Source organism: Rhamphochromis longiceps, linkage group LG18 (assembly GCF_057381845.1).
Source record: "Rhamphochromis longiceps isolate RC_006_pf linkage group LG18, R_longiceps_female_GT1.1, whole genome shotgun sequence".
Taxonomy (NCBI): Eukaryota; Metazoa; Chordata; class Actinopteri; order Cichliformes; family Cichlidae; genus Rhamphochromis; species Rhamphochromis longiceps.
The window spans coordinates 25,557,604-25,575,921 of NC_140574.1; the positions used below are offsets into that span (position 1 = coordinate 25,557,604).

Genomic DNA, 18,318 nt, shown 5'->3' on the forward strand with positions numbered 1-18,318 from the left:
GTAAACAACTACAAGGACTTGGTGGGAAATTTAAAATAGTTCAAGTATTGTTAATTTCAACAAAGTTGGAAATTAAAAATACTTTTGTAAAATTGTTGCTGAATACATGACACGATTCACCTGCAGGACCTTTACAGCCCACTCTTGATATTTAATATTGTGAGAAATGGGCTTTTGTGCATATTTCTTTGAGAAGGCAAGAAAGGGCAAGTAGCTACACACACGCATACCGATTTCACTAAGCAAAATTTTGTATTACGACTGCTAAATTTGTACAAAAAAAGAAACGTGTTTCTTCTGTGGAGTTTGGAATCACTTCCTGCAGTCACTGCTGGTTCCTAACAGGGATTCCAGGAAATGATCGAAACATAGTGAGATATTCGACTAGCCTTCTTTTTGTAAGTCGGGGTCCTACTAATTCTAAACATGCCTACATTTGTTTCACGCTTTACAGTCTAGGATGGGTAATTGTAGTGTGGAAGTGAGGGGAAGTGCCCTGTCTCAAATCAAGGGGTCAGGTCTCCAGGTACAGGCCAGACTGGACGGCAGAGAGAAGATCTGGCTGAACGGTACAGTCGAGGGACGATGCCTGCAGACTACAGCCGGTCATATGAATGGTAAATGCAGAAGAACCTTAGCCATGCATTAATGCCAAAATATATCAAAATGAAATCAAATAAAATGAAATTGTCTCTGGCTGTGCAGGTCTAGGCCTCAGTGAGGATCTCACTGTAGCGGTATGTGTGGGTGTAAACCACAGTTTGACGCTAGATGTGCAGAAAAGAAGCGGCAGTGGCACATCCGAAACTCTGGGCAGAGTGTTTCTGGGAACAGCCAATCAGACGCTAATGCTGAGAGCAAGTGGCTGTTTGGAGAGTCTGACTGCAGCAGAGGTGTCGCTAATGGCATGAACACATCCCAGTGTTTGCTTTCATGTGAATGGCCTTTTTAAAAATTGGTTGTTTTCATTCGGTTCACAGCAACGGGCGGACTATTTGAGCTCTCAGATACAGATTAAACTTACGGAGAGAATCAGGGCTTTGCAGCGTCTCCTCGTAGACTTTAGAAGACAGGTAACCACACACACACACACACACACACACACACACACACACACACACACACACACACACACACACACACACACTGGAATTCTTAATGTAATAACAGGAGCTTTCTTGGATTTAACTGCTGTGCTGTTTCTGTTAATCCCCCACCACTCCAGTCCAGAGACAGTCAGCTGCTGCAGGAGTTGAGCGCTCTGCCTCTCCATGTTTCACAGCAAGCAGAGGCTCTGCTGGGGAAGAAAGAAAAAGGCGTGCTGGCTCTGTGGCAGAGGAGCCCGCTGCGTCACTTCTTGACCGACAGCCTGCCACGCTTTCTGAATCTGCTGCAGCACGCCTCGCTGCTGGGTCAGCAGGAACTTAGGAGTGAGTGCGGAAAGACAGAAAGCTAACCAGAGCTTCAGGAATGATGCATTCCAGTTGTGTGTTCATGATTAATTTAGTTGTGGTGAATAAAGAGATGGCCTTTAGTTTTTGAGCGATTGCTGTGCCGTCACCAATTGAATTTCCTTAAGGAACTCCAAACATAAACTAATCTTCTCTCCCTTAACTTATTTACCGGAAGGAAGCATGAAAAGCATCTCTTCTGTCTCTCAAGGCATTATTTAGAAAATTTCTCTTCATCGATGTTCACATCTCTTTTTGTGGTCCCTCACAGTTTCCTGTGAGAGGTTCTGAAATATGTATGCTCATGTGAAACTGAAAACGTGTACCTCCATCCCTCGTTCGGCCTCAGGGCCGCTTACCACTCTGGCAGGTGTGTACCAGGATGTGAAGGGCCAGAGGCTGGAGGCGATGTGGAGGGAGGCTGTTCTGCAGTGGAATGACAAGCTGGTGGAGGTCCATCCTGCTCTGCTGGAGAACCCTCAGCTCAGACTGCTGTCAGAGGCCGGTGTCACCACGCTCAGCATCGCCCTGGATGTGGTGAGAAACTGCACTCTGGTGCCTTTTTAAATGTGCTCGATGTGGTCTTTGACTGGGTTAGACAAACTAAAAACCTTATCAAGGCTGTTGATAAGTGTCTGCCTTCAAATTAGATCAGACAGTTAGTTCCATAAGTTTTTGGACAGTGACAAATTAATTGTCCGCAATTGTAGATTTTGCTTCTGTGCACCACGACAGTAGATTTTAAACCAAACGATTGAAGTGCAGATTTTAGGTTTTTAAGGGGTTTAACGAAAGCATTCACTGTATAGGAGTTACAGCTATTTTTATACTACAGGTTTTCATTTTCAGAAGTTCCAAATTAATTGGACAAAACGAATATGATTTCAAATATAAAGATAGTTTTTAATATTTGGATATTCATCCTTCATACTGCCTGAGGTCTACAACCCATGGACATCATCAAATGTCGTGTTTCCTCCTCCCAAAATGCTCTGGCGGGCCTTTACTGCAGTTGCTGTTTGTTTGTTGGTCTCTGTGCATTCAGTTTGTATTTAAGAACTGAAAAGCAAACATTGAAGCATTGAGGTGAGTTGCCTGATTTGGCCACTGAAGAATATCTGAGCAGAGAGTGTAGCCCTGCACTATTCATCATTCATTTATCCTGTTTCTTCCATCAGCAGTCACATCATCAATAAACACCAGCGATCCATATCCACTGGCTACGGCGGTGTTTCTCTATCCATATGCTTCACATCATTAACTGTTTCTCTCCTTCTCCAGACTTTTCTCTTCACATCATTCTGGTACAAATTAAGCTTGGTTTCAACTATCAATTTTCTTTTATTTTTCCCATAAGTTGCCAGCTCACTTAGACATTTTCTGGCTGAAAACCCAAAGTCTGATCTGGCCTTCCCGTTCTTGAGTTTGTGTTGAGTGTAACCCCGCCGCATGATTCACGTGTCAGGTGTCTCTTGTTTGAAGGCTTTGACAATGATACAGCCGCCTCCTCCAGAGTTTTCTTGAATTGCTGTGATGGTTTTCCCGAGCCAAAAAAAGAATTCTGCAATCATCCACTTTAGTTGTCGTCTGCGGTCTCTCAGACCGTTTGGTGTCCAGTGCATTCCTTCTTTTAAAAAATGGACCAGATTTCATATTTGGCTATTCCCAAAGTCTTTTTTTCTCTTTGACAGGTTGATTTTGGGTTTTTGGTCTAATGATGGCCTGAATTATATCACTTTGAGCCTAATATTGAGAGTTCCAGTAAAAAAAATACCAAATGTAAGTTCAACACTTGGATTCTTCAACCATCCATCTTCTTCCACTTATCCAACTCAGAATCATGGCAGGGCTGGAGTCTATCCCAGCTGTCACAGGGTGAGATGGGAAGTACATACTGGACAGGCTGCAAGTCTGTTATAGGGCTCGTACAGAGAGAAAGACAGCCATTTATGCCTACAGACAGTTTAGAATCACAGATTAACCTGGCATGCATGTGAACTGTGGGAGGAAGCTGGAATATTTGGAGAAAAACCACACAAGCATACGGAGATCATACAAACTACAAAAAAAGGTCCCAGCCAGTCAGAGGATTTGAACCCAGAAGCCTCTTGCTTTGAGGTACCAGTACTAACCACTGCACCGCTGTGCCACCCTCACTTGGTATCAGCTCCAGATACCCTGTCTTTGTTTGTCATGGGATCATAACGGAGCAGGCCTCACCTGGCCTTGAAACCGCCTGCCTGTCAAATGCCCAATTGGATTTGAGCCTTGAAATATTGGGGATAATGTATGAAACACGATGTAATTCCTAAACACTTGATGCAGCACTTTTGCTAAACACCCTGAATTAAATGTCTGAGTGAAAGTTTGCACTTCAATCACATCTTGATTGTTCGGTTTAGAATACACTTACATAAAACTCTGACTAAATACTTTCTCACCAAAATAAAATATGGTGAGAAATTTGTTAAATGCATATACACATATATGTACATATACATATACATATACATATATATATGTATATATATGTATATATATACATATACATACTCTTGATATTTAATATTGTGGAAAAAGACAGCTTGTAGTGATGAGTTGTTTATGCTTTAGGCTGGCCCATATCACATTTTTATCCTACTACATAATGTTTATTTGATTCATACTTATTTCTTAGAATGTTTTCACATCATAATAAAAGAGAAAGGGCATAATTTCATACATACATTATTAGTATGAAACATAGCAGCTGTATATGTAAAACATAGAGAGGGATAGATTGTTTTGATGTACAACAGTTGCTCAAGTGTCACGATCTCTTACACCCACTCTTCCTCCTGTGCTTTTCACATTGTTCCCATCCATTGTTTCAGCCTTTGCTAAAAGACCTATTTGAACCTGATGAATGTGTCAATGTGTCAATCAGGCAGGCCAGCATGCCTACCACTGGATTGAGACCAGGCTGGCGATGGCTCTGTCTGGAGTCAGAAAACGGCTTGCATCAGTCTACAAATTCTTCCCCAGGTACTACACATATCAGAGTTAAGACAGCTATATCACTGTTTTGTTTTGGGGGGTTTTGCTTTTGAAAATGGTCAGTTTATTTGGGTTCACTGCAGGTACAAACTACACGTTGAATTATAGTCACCGAAATGCTCTCGAAGCTATGTGCACCTAGATGTTCGTAGCTAAAGCTGGACCTGTTTAAACTTAAACAATAACTCGATCAAGAAGTTTAAAGATCAAGTTTTGATCCAGAGTACAACTGATGGATAAAAATGATTCCAGTTGGATTTTTTTCCCTTTGTTTTTCCTTTCAGTGAATGTTCAGTGATTGTGTCGGTGCCGCTGCCACAGCTGCCCCGGTCAAGGACGGCCAACGCTGGGCTGATGGAGATCCTCCTGGAGGAGTGGATCCTGAGACCTCTGCTGACCCTCGCCGCTGTCAGACCCACTGCCGAACTCTACCGCCTCAAAAGGAAGATCATGGACAGCCCCTTCACACGTAAGGCACCGTTTTAATTACTCCGTTTTACACGTTTATGACAGTGCTGTTGATCAATTTTACTGAGACTGCATTGACACAAAGTGTCGAGGTGTCATAAACGCTGATGTTTATTACGGGTGTACAAGTCGTGCTGTTCTCTTTTTTTCCTTTTTTTTCTTGGATCTTTTGTGATTTCCTGGATATTTTTCTTTGCTTAGATGACTTTTGGAAGGCACACTACTTCTGGAAAAGTTCACTCAGTTTTTAACCTTCTCCATTTGTACTTCATGAGTCCCAGAACCTCAAAAAGAACTTGTCACTGTTCCCAGGCTGGTGTATTTCAACTGTACTCTTCTTCTGTCTTTTCTCAGATCTCGTTTGAAATGTTTTATGTGAGGATTTAACTGACAGGTCTGGCAGAGCGAGCCTCAGTATCTGCATGGAAACCAGCTGTAGCAATACCAGCCTGGTAATTGTTGCAAATAGGACCTCAGGAGGTGCTTTTTAGGCACGCTCAGTTGGTATTCGATAACCTCTTCACTTCAGTCCATATAAATATTATTTAAAAGTCAGTAAAGTGTTATGTGCTGTAGGGTGAGAAACAATACCCAGGACAGACTGAATGGGGAAAAGTGAGCATTTATTTTGATTGATGAAGTCTAAAGGACACAGAAATCCAGAGGCAAAAGGGAAGCACAATCCAGAGCTGTCAGAGAACGCACTGGGAGACTAAACAGATGCTCAAAAACTGCAGAGAAAGGCAGAGCTGGAGTACTCATACATGAGGTAAACAAGGGGGGGGTGGACAGACGAGGGTAACGAGATACAGATGAAACCAATAAGGACACAAATGACTAACAAAATAAAACAGGAAGTAACTAACAAGTGCAGAGGTTAGACCATGGATACATGCAGCAGCTTTACACACAGTGAAAGACCAGGATAAACTAATAAAGAGGGAATCGAATTGTAAACAATAAAAAAACAAAGAAAACTGAATAATCAACAAAAATCTAAAGATCAAAGAACTAAAACCTCTGTGTCAGCACGCAGGACCATAACTGTTAGCTTTGTTTTGTATTATCTTAGATTATTAGACTAAACATCATAGAGGGGTTTTTGTTTTGTTTTGTTCATATTTAATTAATACATCATTCAAAACACTTTAGGTCATGGCTGGAACACATCTGCAACAAATAACACAAGATACCTGATCTAACCAACATAACACTTCTAAGTAAATCAGTACTGGAGGCACTTGTCTAAAAACAAATAATGACTTATACGTTGTAAACATGTAGTAATGAGCATGGAGTAACTAAATATGGAGTTAGACCAGCTATGAGTGGAGGCGTAGGTAAAAAGGGCACTGCATGTCAACATGAAGTATTTATTATTATTATTTCAGCTTCACATTCCTTCCCTTTAGTTTCCATGATGAACGGAACAAATAACATATTTCTGATGACTTCACGCGACTGTTAGCGTGTACACGTGTGCCTTCGGGTGTGTTTTGTCTTTTTGAGCTTATGTTTTGCATTGTCAGGACTTTGTGTGTCGCTCAATGCTGCAGCCAGACTCCTAACGCACTCTAGCGAGCGAGCTCACATCACCCCTACTTTACTCTGTTTTTATTGGCTGCCAGTGGAGTTTAGAATTTCTTTTAAAATTCTCACAGTCGTGTAGGAAGCTAAACGGACACACTCCAGATTACTTCGTGTTAAACACAGTGCTGCTCGCTGTTTTCACTAATATGCTAGTTGGCTCATACAAGACTGAAGACGACGGGGGGTCAGAGCCTTTCGTCCTGCGGCACCGAGGCTCTGGAACAGTTTAACACTCCAGCTCAGTTTAACTGATTAACAGTTCAAAACATTTCTTTTAATCAGGCCTTCTGCTGACATCCTTTTCTTATTCATGTCTTTATTTATGTTTATTGTTTTAATATGATTTTCTTTTTACATTAATCGTGATTTAAGTGTTGTTAACAGCACGTTGAACTTTTACGTGGCAACGCGGCTCGCTACTGGATGTAGAATGAGATGAGGAATATTTGAGAAGATGTGGCTCCCATAAGACTGAGGGTGAATGTGGGACAGAGATTTTTTTAAGCATTACAAACATCCAGGCGCAATGATACAAACGCAGCAATTTTCTCTAGCTTAGAAATGTTCCCTGAATGAAAGAAACGGGAGCATGAGATAGATTTTATATGTGAGTCAAGTTAAAAAAAAATAAGACAAAATAATACAAAAAGACACCGATCATAAAATGGTTTAGATTTTTGATTTAATAACCCTGTAAAACAGTGAGTCCACCAGACCTGCCAACATCGCATGAGTAACACCACATGAGGGTTCAATGAATTCTTCGTTTTTCCCTTCTTATCTCGCCAAAGACCAAGCTCTGTTGGTGGCAGATCAGTTCGTAGTGACGTTTGACGGTCACTTGTATGAGCTGCCAGGTTCGTGTCCACTGCTCCTGGCCCGAGACGTCGGCCGCGATCCGTCGTTCACGCTGCTGCTCGGCACAGACACGCAGAACCTCCTTCTGATACAAATGAATAACCACACCATCAGCGTTCAGCGCAACGGGCAGGTATGTGTTACTCTCGACGAATAAAGAGCGTTCAGGCCATGAGGAATAAGACGAGTAAATGCTTGTGTCACAGGTGAGGACCGACTGCAGCGGCGCCGTCAGCCACACGTTTCTCACTGATGATGGAGTGACAGTCAGGAAAGCATCAAACGTGGTGCAGGTGTCCAGTCAGCGTGGGATGTTTGTGTCATGTGACCTGTCGCTTGAATTGTGCAGCTTCACTCTGGATGGATGGTTACATGGTGGGAAAGATTCAGCATGGCCCGTTATAAATATCTGTCTTCATATTCTCACACATATACACCTTTCTCGCCTGCACAGGTGTCTCCACCGGTCTGTTTGGGACCAACGATAACGACGCAGGAAATGATTTTCCTATGTTTGACGGATCTCAGGCTAAAAACTTGGAGGATTTTCTCTACACCTGGCAGGTAGGATCAGTGAGATTAATCAACACATGGTCCAGTTCTCAAAAAGATGTGCAATATGAAATAAAGCCTAGATTTCAAGGATTTGTAAATCATTTAAACTCTACTTAAACTCTACATTTGATCGAAAATACAACAAAAAGGTTTTAAAGTGAAAAAGGACTGGGTAAAGACTGAATAATCGAGGAATGTTCTCAGGATTAAAATAATCATGAACAGTTATGGTCTTCAGGCCCTCAAGTGAATTCATTAAAAAATATAAACCACTCCGTAGCACATGTTAAAGCTCTGACATTGAAAGAAAAAGCAGACAGAAACAAGATGCAGAAACTTCACTGGGCATAGCAATATTCTGGGCTTGGGTCCATTTATGTACTAAGATCAGTGGAAAGCTGTTTGTATGACTGATAAAAATAAATTTTTTGGCAGGGGGCAAATAGAAAGGGACAAAGAAAGGCTTGTTAGTGGTACACACTTCAACTCCAGCATCCATTATAGCATAAGTTTGGAATTGCATGAAGTGGAATGTGTTCCTCGGTCATCTGTTGATGTCATCACCCTGTTAGTGATGAAAGATATAAAAATAAATAAATAAAATCCTCTTTCAGCTCTAAGGTTTTACATAAAAATGATTTGGTCCTCAGCAAGTCTTAAAATTATTAAATGTGACTTCAGATGAACAACAACTCTCACTTCACTGCGGAGGAATTTTGGCCCTGTTGTCTTTACAACATTGCTTCAGCTCATTGGGCGTTTGCTTATGCACGGCTCTCTGAAGGGCCCGCCACATCATTTCTGTCAGATTGAGATCTGGACTTTGAGTGCGCCATGGCAACATGTCAAATGATATGTTTTTCAGTCGTTCCATCAGCTGTTCCATGACCCAGTTGATGCCAAACTTTAGCTGTCAGACCGATGATCTCATATTTGAGTAGAAAACTTTGGTATACGGAGGAGTTCATGGTCGACTCAGTGACTTAGGCTACGTTCACACTGCAGGTCTTAATGCTCAATTCCGATTTTTTTGTCTAATTTGTTTCTGCTGCCTTTCCCGTGCCTTCACTTCCTCTCACCACCCTCTTGTGTACATATTGTCCCGCTGTCCTGTGCCGGAACGCCCGTTCTTCTTCCATGTGTCTTGCTCATGTTCCTTGTTACCAGTTTTTCCCCATTTAGTTTTCTGTTAGTGAAAGTCTTTGTCCACTTTTTCCCTTTTATTTTGTATTTTTGCAAAGTTTTGATCAGCCTTAATAAACGGCTCGCTTTTGTTAGGATTAGTCCAAGCGTCTGCATTTGGATCGTCTAGAAAACGTGACCTGCCTCCCACAGATCGTGACAGTTTTTTGAGGGAAGAGGCTTTCTCCTGGCAGTCCTTCCAAATAAGCCACACTTATTCAATCATTTTATAAATGTACTGTCTCGAACGTTAAGATCTTACGTGCCAGGAGTCTGAGATGTAGCTCTTGGGTTTTTAGCAGTTTCTCTGAGCACTTTGTGGTAACACACAGCTGAATTCTCCAGAGCAGCAAACTGCCAAAAATCTGCTTTCATAGAGATGCTCACACTCACTAATGATCAGTTAATCTCATGCATTTGATCTGCTAATTAGTCTCTTAATTCCTTTGGAAGCAGTGAGGGTGTCGTTAGACTTTATGCGCAGCGTTTTTGCATGTTAGATTATTTGCGTTGAATAAATAATGACATGCTGTAATAAGTAGAGCAGGGCAATATGACCAAAATATTTATCACGATATACATTTGAAAATGTACGATAAGATATAACTCACGATATAATTGACACTAGACAAAATACTTTACGACTCCACAACTTTATTAGTGCAAAAAAAAAACATCAATGTATTTTCACTTAAACAAGCAGCTGTTTTTTATCTGCATTAAAGTTATATAAAAATTTAACAGTGTAAATGCAAATTCCTTGCTGACAGTTTAACCAAAAGGCATTTCCAGTGGAAATTGTCCGACATGTCCTCAGCATAACCATGTATAATATCCACAAAACTTAAAAAGAGGTTATACACACACAACACGGTAATATTATGTTGAAGCACAGTACGTATCACTCCGCGAGGCTCCTGCCTACGATAGCCGTAATAATCCGACAATCCATCAAGCTGTGCGGCTTCGTAGCTTAGCAAAGTCGTACTAAAACATTTGACAGATTTTTTGAGCGCCGTGTACCACATAACATCGTTTCAAGCTCAGTAAACACAACCAGAATTCATACATAAGGCACACAGGATTATAAGGGGCGCTGTCGATTTTCAGAAAAATCAAAGGATTGATTTTAAGTGTGCAGTATTTCCAAAAAACACGGTAATAACGACGGCCTGCTAGCATGCTCTACCAAAAATAGTGCTTTGTTGTGTATCTGACGGACAAAAGCTAAACCAGTTCCACACCACTGAAGTTGCAGCATTTATACAAACCAGTTCTGGTTCATCCGTTTCATTCAACGATCCGCTTTCGCCCTTCTCATTCTCCGTCGCCGCCACGCTTTTTTCCGCCATGTGTCTATGAAAACAAAGGCACTGCGCATGCGCGTTTTACCCGTATTCTATCGCGATATTTAATTTTGCTGCCCAACATTATACCGGTATTACGTGAACGGTATCATATGGTCCAGCCCTAGTAATAAGTCATTTATTGTTGCTCATTTGAGGTTGTATTCACCTGATTGTATTGTAGGACCTGCTTGGAATCGAACCTTCAGAACTGAAAGAGGGTTTACGTCTTACAATGACTTCAAAGTCACTTTAAATCTCAATTGTAAGTTTTACCTCAAAGTGTATATTTACTCCCTTACCTCAGTCTCAAAGTGTATATATATTTATTCTTCTTATTCTTACTCTTCCTATATTTCAAGGATTCAAGGAGCTTTATTGTCATTCACATGACACGGTCCCGGATTTATTGTTGTTCTTTTGCACTGTATGGAACTCGAGCCTCGTCGTCTCCTGTCTCTATATACTGAACTGTATATAGCAGAGATGACAATCAAGTTTACGTTGAACTTTTGTATGCAAACAGGAATTATGAAAACAGTTTGCGTTCCAAGCGAGAGCCATTAATTTCATCTACCAAACATTTGGAAAGTATTAAAAATGATACACGATAATGGGAAACATACTCCCGCATAAATATTTTGGGGGGAACGTTTTGCTGGGATCAAATACAGAATGAACAGCATCAACATTTGATTTGTGGTTTTGGTTCTCGGTGGTTAAATCATTTTCAAATCACTGCGTTCTGCTTTAATTTGTATTTCAGACAACATCCCAATATTTCCTGAAATCGAGTTTCAATGAAATTGTGAAATCTTGTGTCTACAAATGTTTGCAGAGTTTTTGTCAGCCTCGAGGTTCTCCTTAGCTTTGCCCGCTTGTTTGTGACTTTAGATGAAACCTACATGCATCAAACCTTCTGCGACAGCAGCCGTCAGTCCAGCGAGCTGTGACGCTTTGTTCTCTTCTCCCGATTCTCCCCTCAGCTCTTGTTTCAGGGTGGTGAGTAACAAAAAAACCCACACAGCAGGCATGTCCTGGTGGTTTCTTCACCAGAACATTTTTATTAATATCCCATTTATGTTTGGAAAGCTCGTCGTGGAGGGAAGTTTAAACAGATAAATATGAAAACCTTTCTGTTTTCCCCATCTCCATCTTTTTTCCTTTTTTTTCTCTTTTTGGTTGATCACATGTGATTTTTTCACAAACCTGCGTTTGTGTTGTCAGGTGGATCCCAGTCAGTTCATGTCTGTGTGTAAACTCAGCTCATCGAGAGCACCCTGCAGATTAGCATTTGCTTTCGCTCACCTCTGCCAGCAGAACTACATACCCATGGAGGTCCCCGTTCACTGCAGTGAGTTAGGCCACTGAATAAGACATGCATGATTATTCTTGTATTAATGTGTATTTGTGGCAAGTTTTTTTAATTCAGACATGCAAAATGTATATTTTGCATGTAGTTTTAACTTGTTTTGTGTGTGTGTGTGTGTGTGTGTTTCTGTTTTAGTGAAAGTGTAAAGGAAGGACAAGCTAATGAAGAGCAAAAATGGCCAGTTTCTGACCTCTGTGAGCTGCTATAACGGACAGCTTTACTCTTTATACCACTGTTTGTGCCATATTGCCTTCGTACTTTTATGTTGTACTCCACTGTGTAGTCACACATTCTTGTACCTCCTGTGACGCTTTTGTCCTGTTTAGACGTGCGTTGATTATCCCATTAATGTGAATGTAAACACATTCACTGTAGCAAGTAATAAAAACATTTTTTTTAAAGATTTGTGTCAGTGCATTGTGAGGAGGGAGCGGCTGAAACCAGCTTTTTATTGAATATCATTCCTTTCAGACTTTGTTTTGTGACCAGGACAATTATTAACACAAAGTCTGGAATTAAAAAGAGTAATTTCTTTCAAACAATTTGAGGCGTAAGCGATCAGGTCTTGAAACTCAATACACATGAGGAACAGATGTGCTATAACAGTGTAACACCAAGGCTGTGGTTTGTAGTGCAAACAGTGAAGATGCTGAAGACTCACTTTGGTCCACCACATTTACTAATCCGTACTAAAACGTAGTAAAACATCCTTGTTTCTTAGTTAACTGGTCTTTTGGAAGATGGGTATGTAGTTGTGTATCTTTGACTTCTGTCTTTGTGTGACACATTCGGCAATCCACACAATGTTCCGACTCTCCTGCTCCTTAAGTTTGATGTAAGAGTAAAATACTCCAAAGTGGAACTGCTGCAGGAAAGAAAGTATGTTCAGCTTCACCTGGAAAAATGATAGATGTGTAAGCTGCAAGAATCTACAGTCAGGGCAGCCTAACAAGAAAAGTACATACTAATACTAAATTTAAATTAATCACCTGTACTTTCTTACAAATATATATACTTTCAGCAGGTGATTAACGTGATTTTAAACATGATAGAGTCATCTCTGGGGTTTACAGAGGCCTAAAACATGAAAATATCCAGTGAGCTGCAGTTCTCATAGAAGCTAGAAGTCATGGGACAATGGCCAGGCTGCTTTAAACTAGGAATGCAACAGTCTGATAACCAAGTTACAACCAAGGTGTGCAGAAGAGCATCTTCTAGGAGAGCACATCTGTGAATCTGAATCTGTGCTACTAAAAATTCAAGTAGCTCTGAAGACAAAAGGAGCTCCAACTAGGTGGGGTGTACCTAATAAAGTGGCTGGTGACTGTATGTCAGATTTTCATATTTGAAAGTCTGAATGGTCAGCTTGGTTCAAATGTTATATAAAAGGTTGAAAAGTGGGAAAGAAATCCGTGACAGTTCAAAACAAAGCTGTTATTACCTCTTGTTCGAAGAATCGGTCCTCAAGAGTCTTAAAATCTGATCCAGGCTCAGGGTCATCAAAAACCATTTTATAGTCCTGCAGGGAAATTTGAGTTTACACTGACCACATGTCTGACTCAATGTGCAATAACAACCGTGCAGCATCTTAAAGGACATGAGGTCAAACTCACTGGGTAGCAGTCAGCCACAGCCTTGACCTGCTCATGGTCCTCTGCCTGGGCCAGGAGTTTCAGTCCTCCAGGGTAAAGTTTGCCACAGGATGGATACAGCGCACTCCTGTCTGCACTGCTGAGATCCGTCCCAAAGGAGTTCACGGTGATGATGAAGGCCCGCCGGTCCGCTTCAAACTGCAGCACGCATAAAAGCGCACGGCATTTACAGCAAAACAAATCTCAAGTAGTTTGTAAGACTTCAGTTAAACAAACTCATGCATCATAGAAAGCCAGAGTACCTCCAGGACAGGGCACATTACGTCCTTTGTGGCACCGCCCACGCTCTTGCAGAAAGAGTGGAAAGACTGCAAATATGCCTGTGCGGTAGAACAAAAGGCACCGAGATCAGCACAAATTTCATGAAAAACAGATCGCGTTCAGACACGGCAGTAAAACTTAAGTGCAGCTGTTAAGCATGTTTATCACAGTAGTATAAACTATAGTAAAGAATTTATTGCATATTTATAGCATGTCCACAAATACTATAACACAGGTGTCAAAGCTGAGATAGGTTAGTCATGCCATCTTATGCCATGCTCCGCTCACCTTATACAGTTTGTTTCTCAGGATCTCAGCCTCCATCTCATCCAGGCTGCACTCAGATACGGCATCCTGGAAAAACTGACCTGTGGTGAGAATAAAACAACACAGTAGCCCTCAGTATGTTGTAAATATTTTTATAAAGTAGACCTTAAAAATGGAAGCCCACTCCTGACATGAAGAATAATAACATATGGTCACAACTGTGTTTACTATATCCCTGCTCACACCCATTACTTCATGCTTAGCTTTGGTAAACTATGACTCTGAAATTTTTAGCACTGACTAATTTTTAGCTGTGCTGAGGGAACAGAGAGCCAGAGAAGTCTAAAATAAGAAGAAGTAGCTTATTAGGCTTGTTGCTAACTAACAGTCCACAAACTTGCTTGGAAGGTATTATGAACACATTAGGAGGATTTAACAGCCAAGGAGGAAAAAATAAAAGAAAACAGAAACGTGCATTGCCTTTTAATGACTAGTGCTAATCTGGCTTTGACATTTGACACCTAAAACGTTAGGCTACAAAAATTTACCAAAAAGATGCCACAGTTGTATTTTCTAAAACACCTAAAGAAAGAAATGACTTTTTAGTTTTACATTTTTATAAGTAAAAATCTTGATTTCTCACTTTGAGAACCTCTAAAAGGACACAAAAAAGTTAAAACCAATTCTAATTTGGGGAGTCATCGAACTATGAAGTGGGCACAGCCTGAACAAGTTGAATCCAAAACACATATTCATCACTGCTTTTGTTGCATTAAGATTATATGAAACTACTGTCACTCCCACCACTACTCCTAATACTTCTACTACAACTAATATAACAACATTATTGTTTCCTTTTGGTGTTATTTGGTTTTTGGAATAGCACTTTAATACTTTGAGTAATAACAATATAACACATTTCAGTGTTGACAGAGCTCCACATAATGCTATGCATTAGAAATAAACGTTATATCACTGTAATAAACTGATAAAAAGATCCAGTCTGATGAGGTCATGTGAGGCATTTAATATTGTATCTGTACTCAGAAAGGTTCATAATGCTCTAATGACTAAATTAATAGCTTGTGTGTGCAAACCACTTCCAGTAAGCTGTGGTTAATGAAGCAGGATGAGTGAGCAGGACCTGTTTTCTTTTTGCATGCATCAGTGCAAAGTGTTTAAACTAAAGTGTTTTTAGTGACTCATTGATATTTAAGTCAATGATGGTCTTTCACAAGTGTATTAGAGCTAAAAGATAATTAAATATTAATAATATACATCTTTGCCGCCATTAGAAATTTTAAAAAACAAAAAACAGAGATTACCTAGTGGTGTGTCCACCAGGATGGCTGAGTACAGTTCAGCTGGAGTGCGGGCAATACCCACGGCTGCCATTTGGTCAAACGCTCCCAGTGGGTGACACCGTGGGAGCAGCTCTGACACATCTTTGTTCTTCAGGGCCCCCGTGATCAGCATCACCACATTGTCGATCATGTAGCTGTAACTATGGCAACACAGAGACCACATGAATTGAATATCCCTTTTACCCTGTAAAATGTTTCCTGCTCATCCCATTTTTATAAACCACAAAGAGTGTTGCAGAAGGAAGGTTTTCATCACATAAAGATGACCTCGCCACGTTTGCCACAAGGTCTCCACTGTCTGCGTAAACACTGTCCTCTTTAGCTGAAAATCTCAGCAGCAGCCAACCTGCAGGATGCTGTTCAAGTGCGTCTGCTTATCCTGTGACACAAGCTATAAATAAAGCACATGCAGTGACTAGGCGCACCTTATATAGTCAAGGAAGGTAGACAGGGGTGGCAGGGCATTAGAGCGCAGGCAGCTGAATTCAGTCACCAGATTCTCCCTCAGCTTGCTGTCCAGCAGCGACACAGTCAAATCGCCCTCAGACGAGGACAGCAGTTTACCGTAGTCTGTGCTCTGAAGGTGTAGCTTCATATCTGAGCAGAGGACATGGCAAATCAAATGTTTTATACTCCACTGCTTGTTAGTTTGCCATTTCCAAATAAGCAGGAAAAGGTTAAACAAGGTACTGATCACCGATAGATAGATAGATAGATAGATAGATAGATAGATAGATAGATAGATAGATAGATAGATAGATAGATAGATAGATAGATAGATAGATAGATTGCTTCCAACACCCCCTCACATGTGCATAATATTTTTTAGACTGCAGGTATTGCACATTTGCATATTATGACACATTACATGGGTGATACAAAAGGCTTACCCTCTAGTGTGTCACACTGGGCCAGATTATGATAATCAGTCTGACACAGAATCCCAGCTTTCATTCCTCGAACCAAACCCTCCAGATAGCCGTGATCCACGTTAAAGCTGAGCTCCTCGCATGTTGCCATAATGCCAAATGAGTTATTGAGTAGAACTGCCGCAGTCACAGCGTGATTTTAGCTTTTCTTTATATATATCAGCTTCTGCATAATTCCCTCTCTGACTAACGTTCATGCTGTTATTTTTCCTTCCTCTTTGACAGCAAGAAATTCCATGGCTAAAAGTGTTTGCTGTCTCAGCTCCTGCTTTTAGCACATTCATTCTGACTCGTGTGTATTCACCCACTCTGTTTGAACCACTGTGTAGCAGGAATTTCAAAAATGAAATGAAATAAAGACCCTGATGTTTTTCTTTTGTTTGTTTGTTTTGCTCTGTTCACACAGCACGGGTGAAAAAAGTAAAAAACAAAACAAAAAGCTAAACAAGCACGGATTAAAAAGTCCGCTTCACTGCTCTTCTGTTCTAAATAGTTCAAAATACACACTAGACTAATGACTACTAGTGATGACATCTGCATTGTTTTCATAGATCATTTTTGCTGATGGCAGCAAATGTAACGTGATTGTGAAATCATATAAAAATGTTTTAAAGAGCTCAAACAGGATTTCCTGAAATCTTTGGCTTCTGTAAGCTGTAAAAACTCACTGCTTTTTACACACAGAGAAATGTTGGTGTGTAGCATGCAGATATTATGCAGACGGCAGGCAGTGAGCATGAGCCTGTGGATTTTAAATGTGTTTCATTCACTAACATGTCCAACAGAATTGACCTTTGTGCACATTTCATGACTCTAACAGTGATTTTATGTGTAAACACTTATTAGTGAATGAGCCCATTGTCAGTTTGAGATGATCTCAGCTTTGTGAGATGGTGCGTTATATTATTGGAAGCCATCATCAGAAGATGGGTGTAAGCGATGATCACGGATTCAACATGCATCAACAATATATCCTCCACCACTAGCAGCCTGAACAACTGATTCAAGAGAGGGTGGAGCTGTCCTTTCATGTTGTTTATGCCAGATTCTGACTCTGCTATCTGAATGTTGCAGCAGAAAATCGAGATTCATCAGGCTAAGTATTTCTCCTGATGTGGTCTTCTGCTGCTGTAGAAGACGCTCTTTTGCATACATTGATTCAACGAAGCTTATTGCTTTTGCCTTCCTGTCAACTCAGAGAAGTCCCGTTTTTCTCGTCTGACCATTTCTTCTTTAATCTTTTTTAACCTTCCTTAATCCTTTTTCTTCTATGTAAACTAGAGATGGTTATACAGAATAATCTCAGTAGATCGTTTCTGAAATAGTTTCTGAAATAGTTTTTGAAATACTCAGACCTGCCTGTCTGGCACCAGCAACCTTGCCACATCTTAAATTATGTTTCTTTCCCATCCTGATACTCAGTTTAAAACTCAGCAGATCCTTTTGACCATGTCTATCTCAGTTTGTAATAAAAACCTGGAATTTTCTTTTCACCAGAAGCCCACATAGCAAAATTGGTATGGCCCAGATCTGGCCCACACAGAGTGCTTACACATGGCCCACATACCGCAAAGAATGACGGCTCTTTGGTGGCCCAGATCTGGTTTGCCAGAGGTGACCCACACATGGGCCAGCACAAGGCCAGTTGCAGACACACTGGTGGCCCAGAACAGTTTCAGTTCTGGCCCCAGATGTCAGCCTAATGTGTACCTTAATCAAGCCATGTAATATTAACATGTGCCAGAAAATACTAGTGCAAAAGTAACATGACGTAATTCTGTTAAGTCAGTGAATGGACTGATTCTGATATTATGCTTTTCTGCTCTCCCGGATTACTCAAGTTTCTATACAACATGCCACATTCACCCACTTTCTCTAAACTGAGTGTTTCCTAACTACATTCACACTCTTGACACGCAGACTGGAGAAGCCAGGGATCAAACCACTAACCTGCTGATTAGTAGGTGACCTGCTCTACCTCCTGAGC

General features: G+C 40.8%; 2 protein-coding genes across 4 annotated transcripts in view; one reads left to right on the plus strand and one right to left on the minus strand.

The window, feature by feature from the left end:
* Nucleotides 1–12,132, plus strand: part of apoltp (apolipoprotein lipid transfer particle homolog) — a 41,888-nt gene extending 29,756 nt beyond the window's left edge. Inside the window, exons 62-74 of one of the 2 annotated variants that reach the window (XM_085389113.1) lie at nucleotides 455–617; nucleotides 706–893; nucleotides 981–1,073; nucleotides 1,226–1,430; nucleotides 1,801–1,988; nucleotides 4,378–4,475; nucleotides 4,772–4,956; nucleotides 7,337–7,536; nucleotides 7,610–7,778; nucleotides 7,858–7,967; nucleotides 11,381–11,488; nucleotides 11,714–11,840; nucleotides 11,994–12,132. In XM_085389113.1, coding sequence (XP_085245239.1) covers nucleotides 455–617; nucleotides 706–893; nucleotides 981–1,073; nucleotides 1,226–1,430; nucleotides 1,801–1,988; nucleotides 4,378–4,475; nucleotides 4,772–4,956; nucleotides 7,337–7,536; nucleotides 7,610–7,778; nucleotides 7,858–7,967; nucleotides 11,381–11,488; nucleotides 11,714–11,840; nucleotides 11,994–12,004 — 1,845 coding nt within the window. In that variant the 3' untranslated portion in view covers nucleotides 12,005–12,132. The remainder of the gene's footprint in view (nucleotides 1–454; nucleotides 618–705; nucleotides 894–980; nucleotides 1,074–1,225; nucleotides 1,431–1,800; nucleotides 1,989–4,377; nucleotides 4,476–4,771; nucleotides 4,957–7,336; nucleotides 7,537–7,609; nucleotides 7,779–7,857; nucleotides 7,968–11,380; nucleotides 11,489–11,713; nucleotides 11,841–11,993) is intronic. The other variant, XM_085389114.1, reaches the window with a different exon arrangement.
* LOC146648417 (V-type proton ATPase subunit d 1-like) lies at nucleotides 9,067–16,495 on the minus strand. Of its 2 annotated transcripts, none has more exons than XM_085389116.1 (8): nucleotides 16,293–16,495; nucleotides 15,828–15,999; nucleotides 15,364–15,542; nucleotides 14,060–14,139; nucleotides 13,753–13,830; nucleotides 13,472–13,648; nucleotides 13,300–13,377; nucleotides 9,067–12,723 (listed from the first exon to the last, which is right to left on the minus strand). In XM_085389116.1, exons 1-8 carry the CDS (start codon nucleotides 16,420–16,422, stop codon nucleotides 12,580–12,582), a joined length of 1,038 nt encoding a protein of 345 aa, XP_085245242.1. In that variant the 5' UTR covers nucleotides 16,423–16,495; the 3' UTR covers nucleotides 9,067–12,579. The 2 variants fall into 2 exon arrangements, with proteins under 2 accessions (XP_085245242.1, XP_085245241.1); XM_085389115.1 differs by having other exon boundaries at nucleotides 9,067–12,753; nucleotides 16,293–16,488.
* Nucleotides 16,496–18,318: the final 1,823 nt, after the last annotated feature.

Bases quoted from the DNA above. Each gene is read 5' to 3' on its own strand.
- LOC146648417 (XM_085389115.1), bottom strand. From the start codon at position 16,422: ATGGCAACATGCGAGGAGCTCAGCTTTAACGTGGATCACGGCTATCTG. The intron at 14,140-15,363 runs GTAATCTCTGTT...TTCTCACCACAG, and splicing joins CCTGGTGGACACACCACTAG to GTCAGTTTTTCCAGGATGCC. The intron at 13,378-13,471 runs GTGAGTTTGACC...ATTTCCCTGCAG, and splicing joins CTGTGGCTGACTGCTACCCA to GACTATAAAATGGTTTTTGA.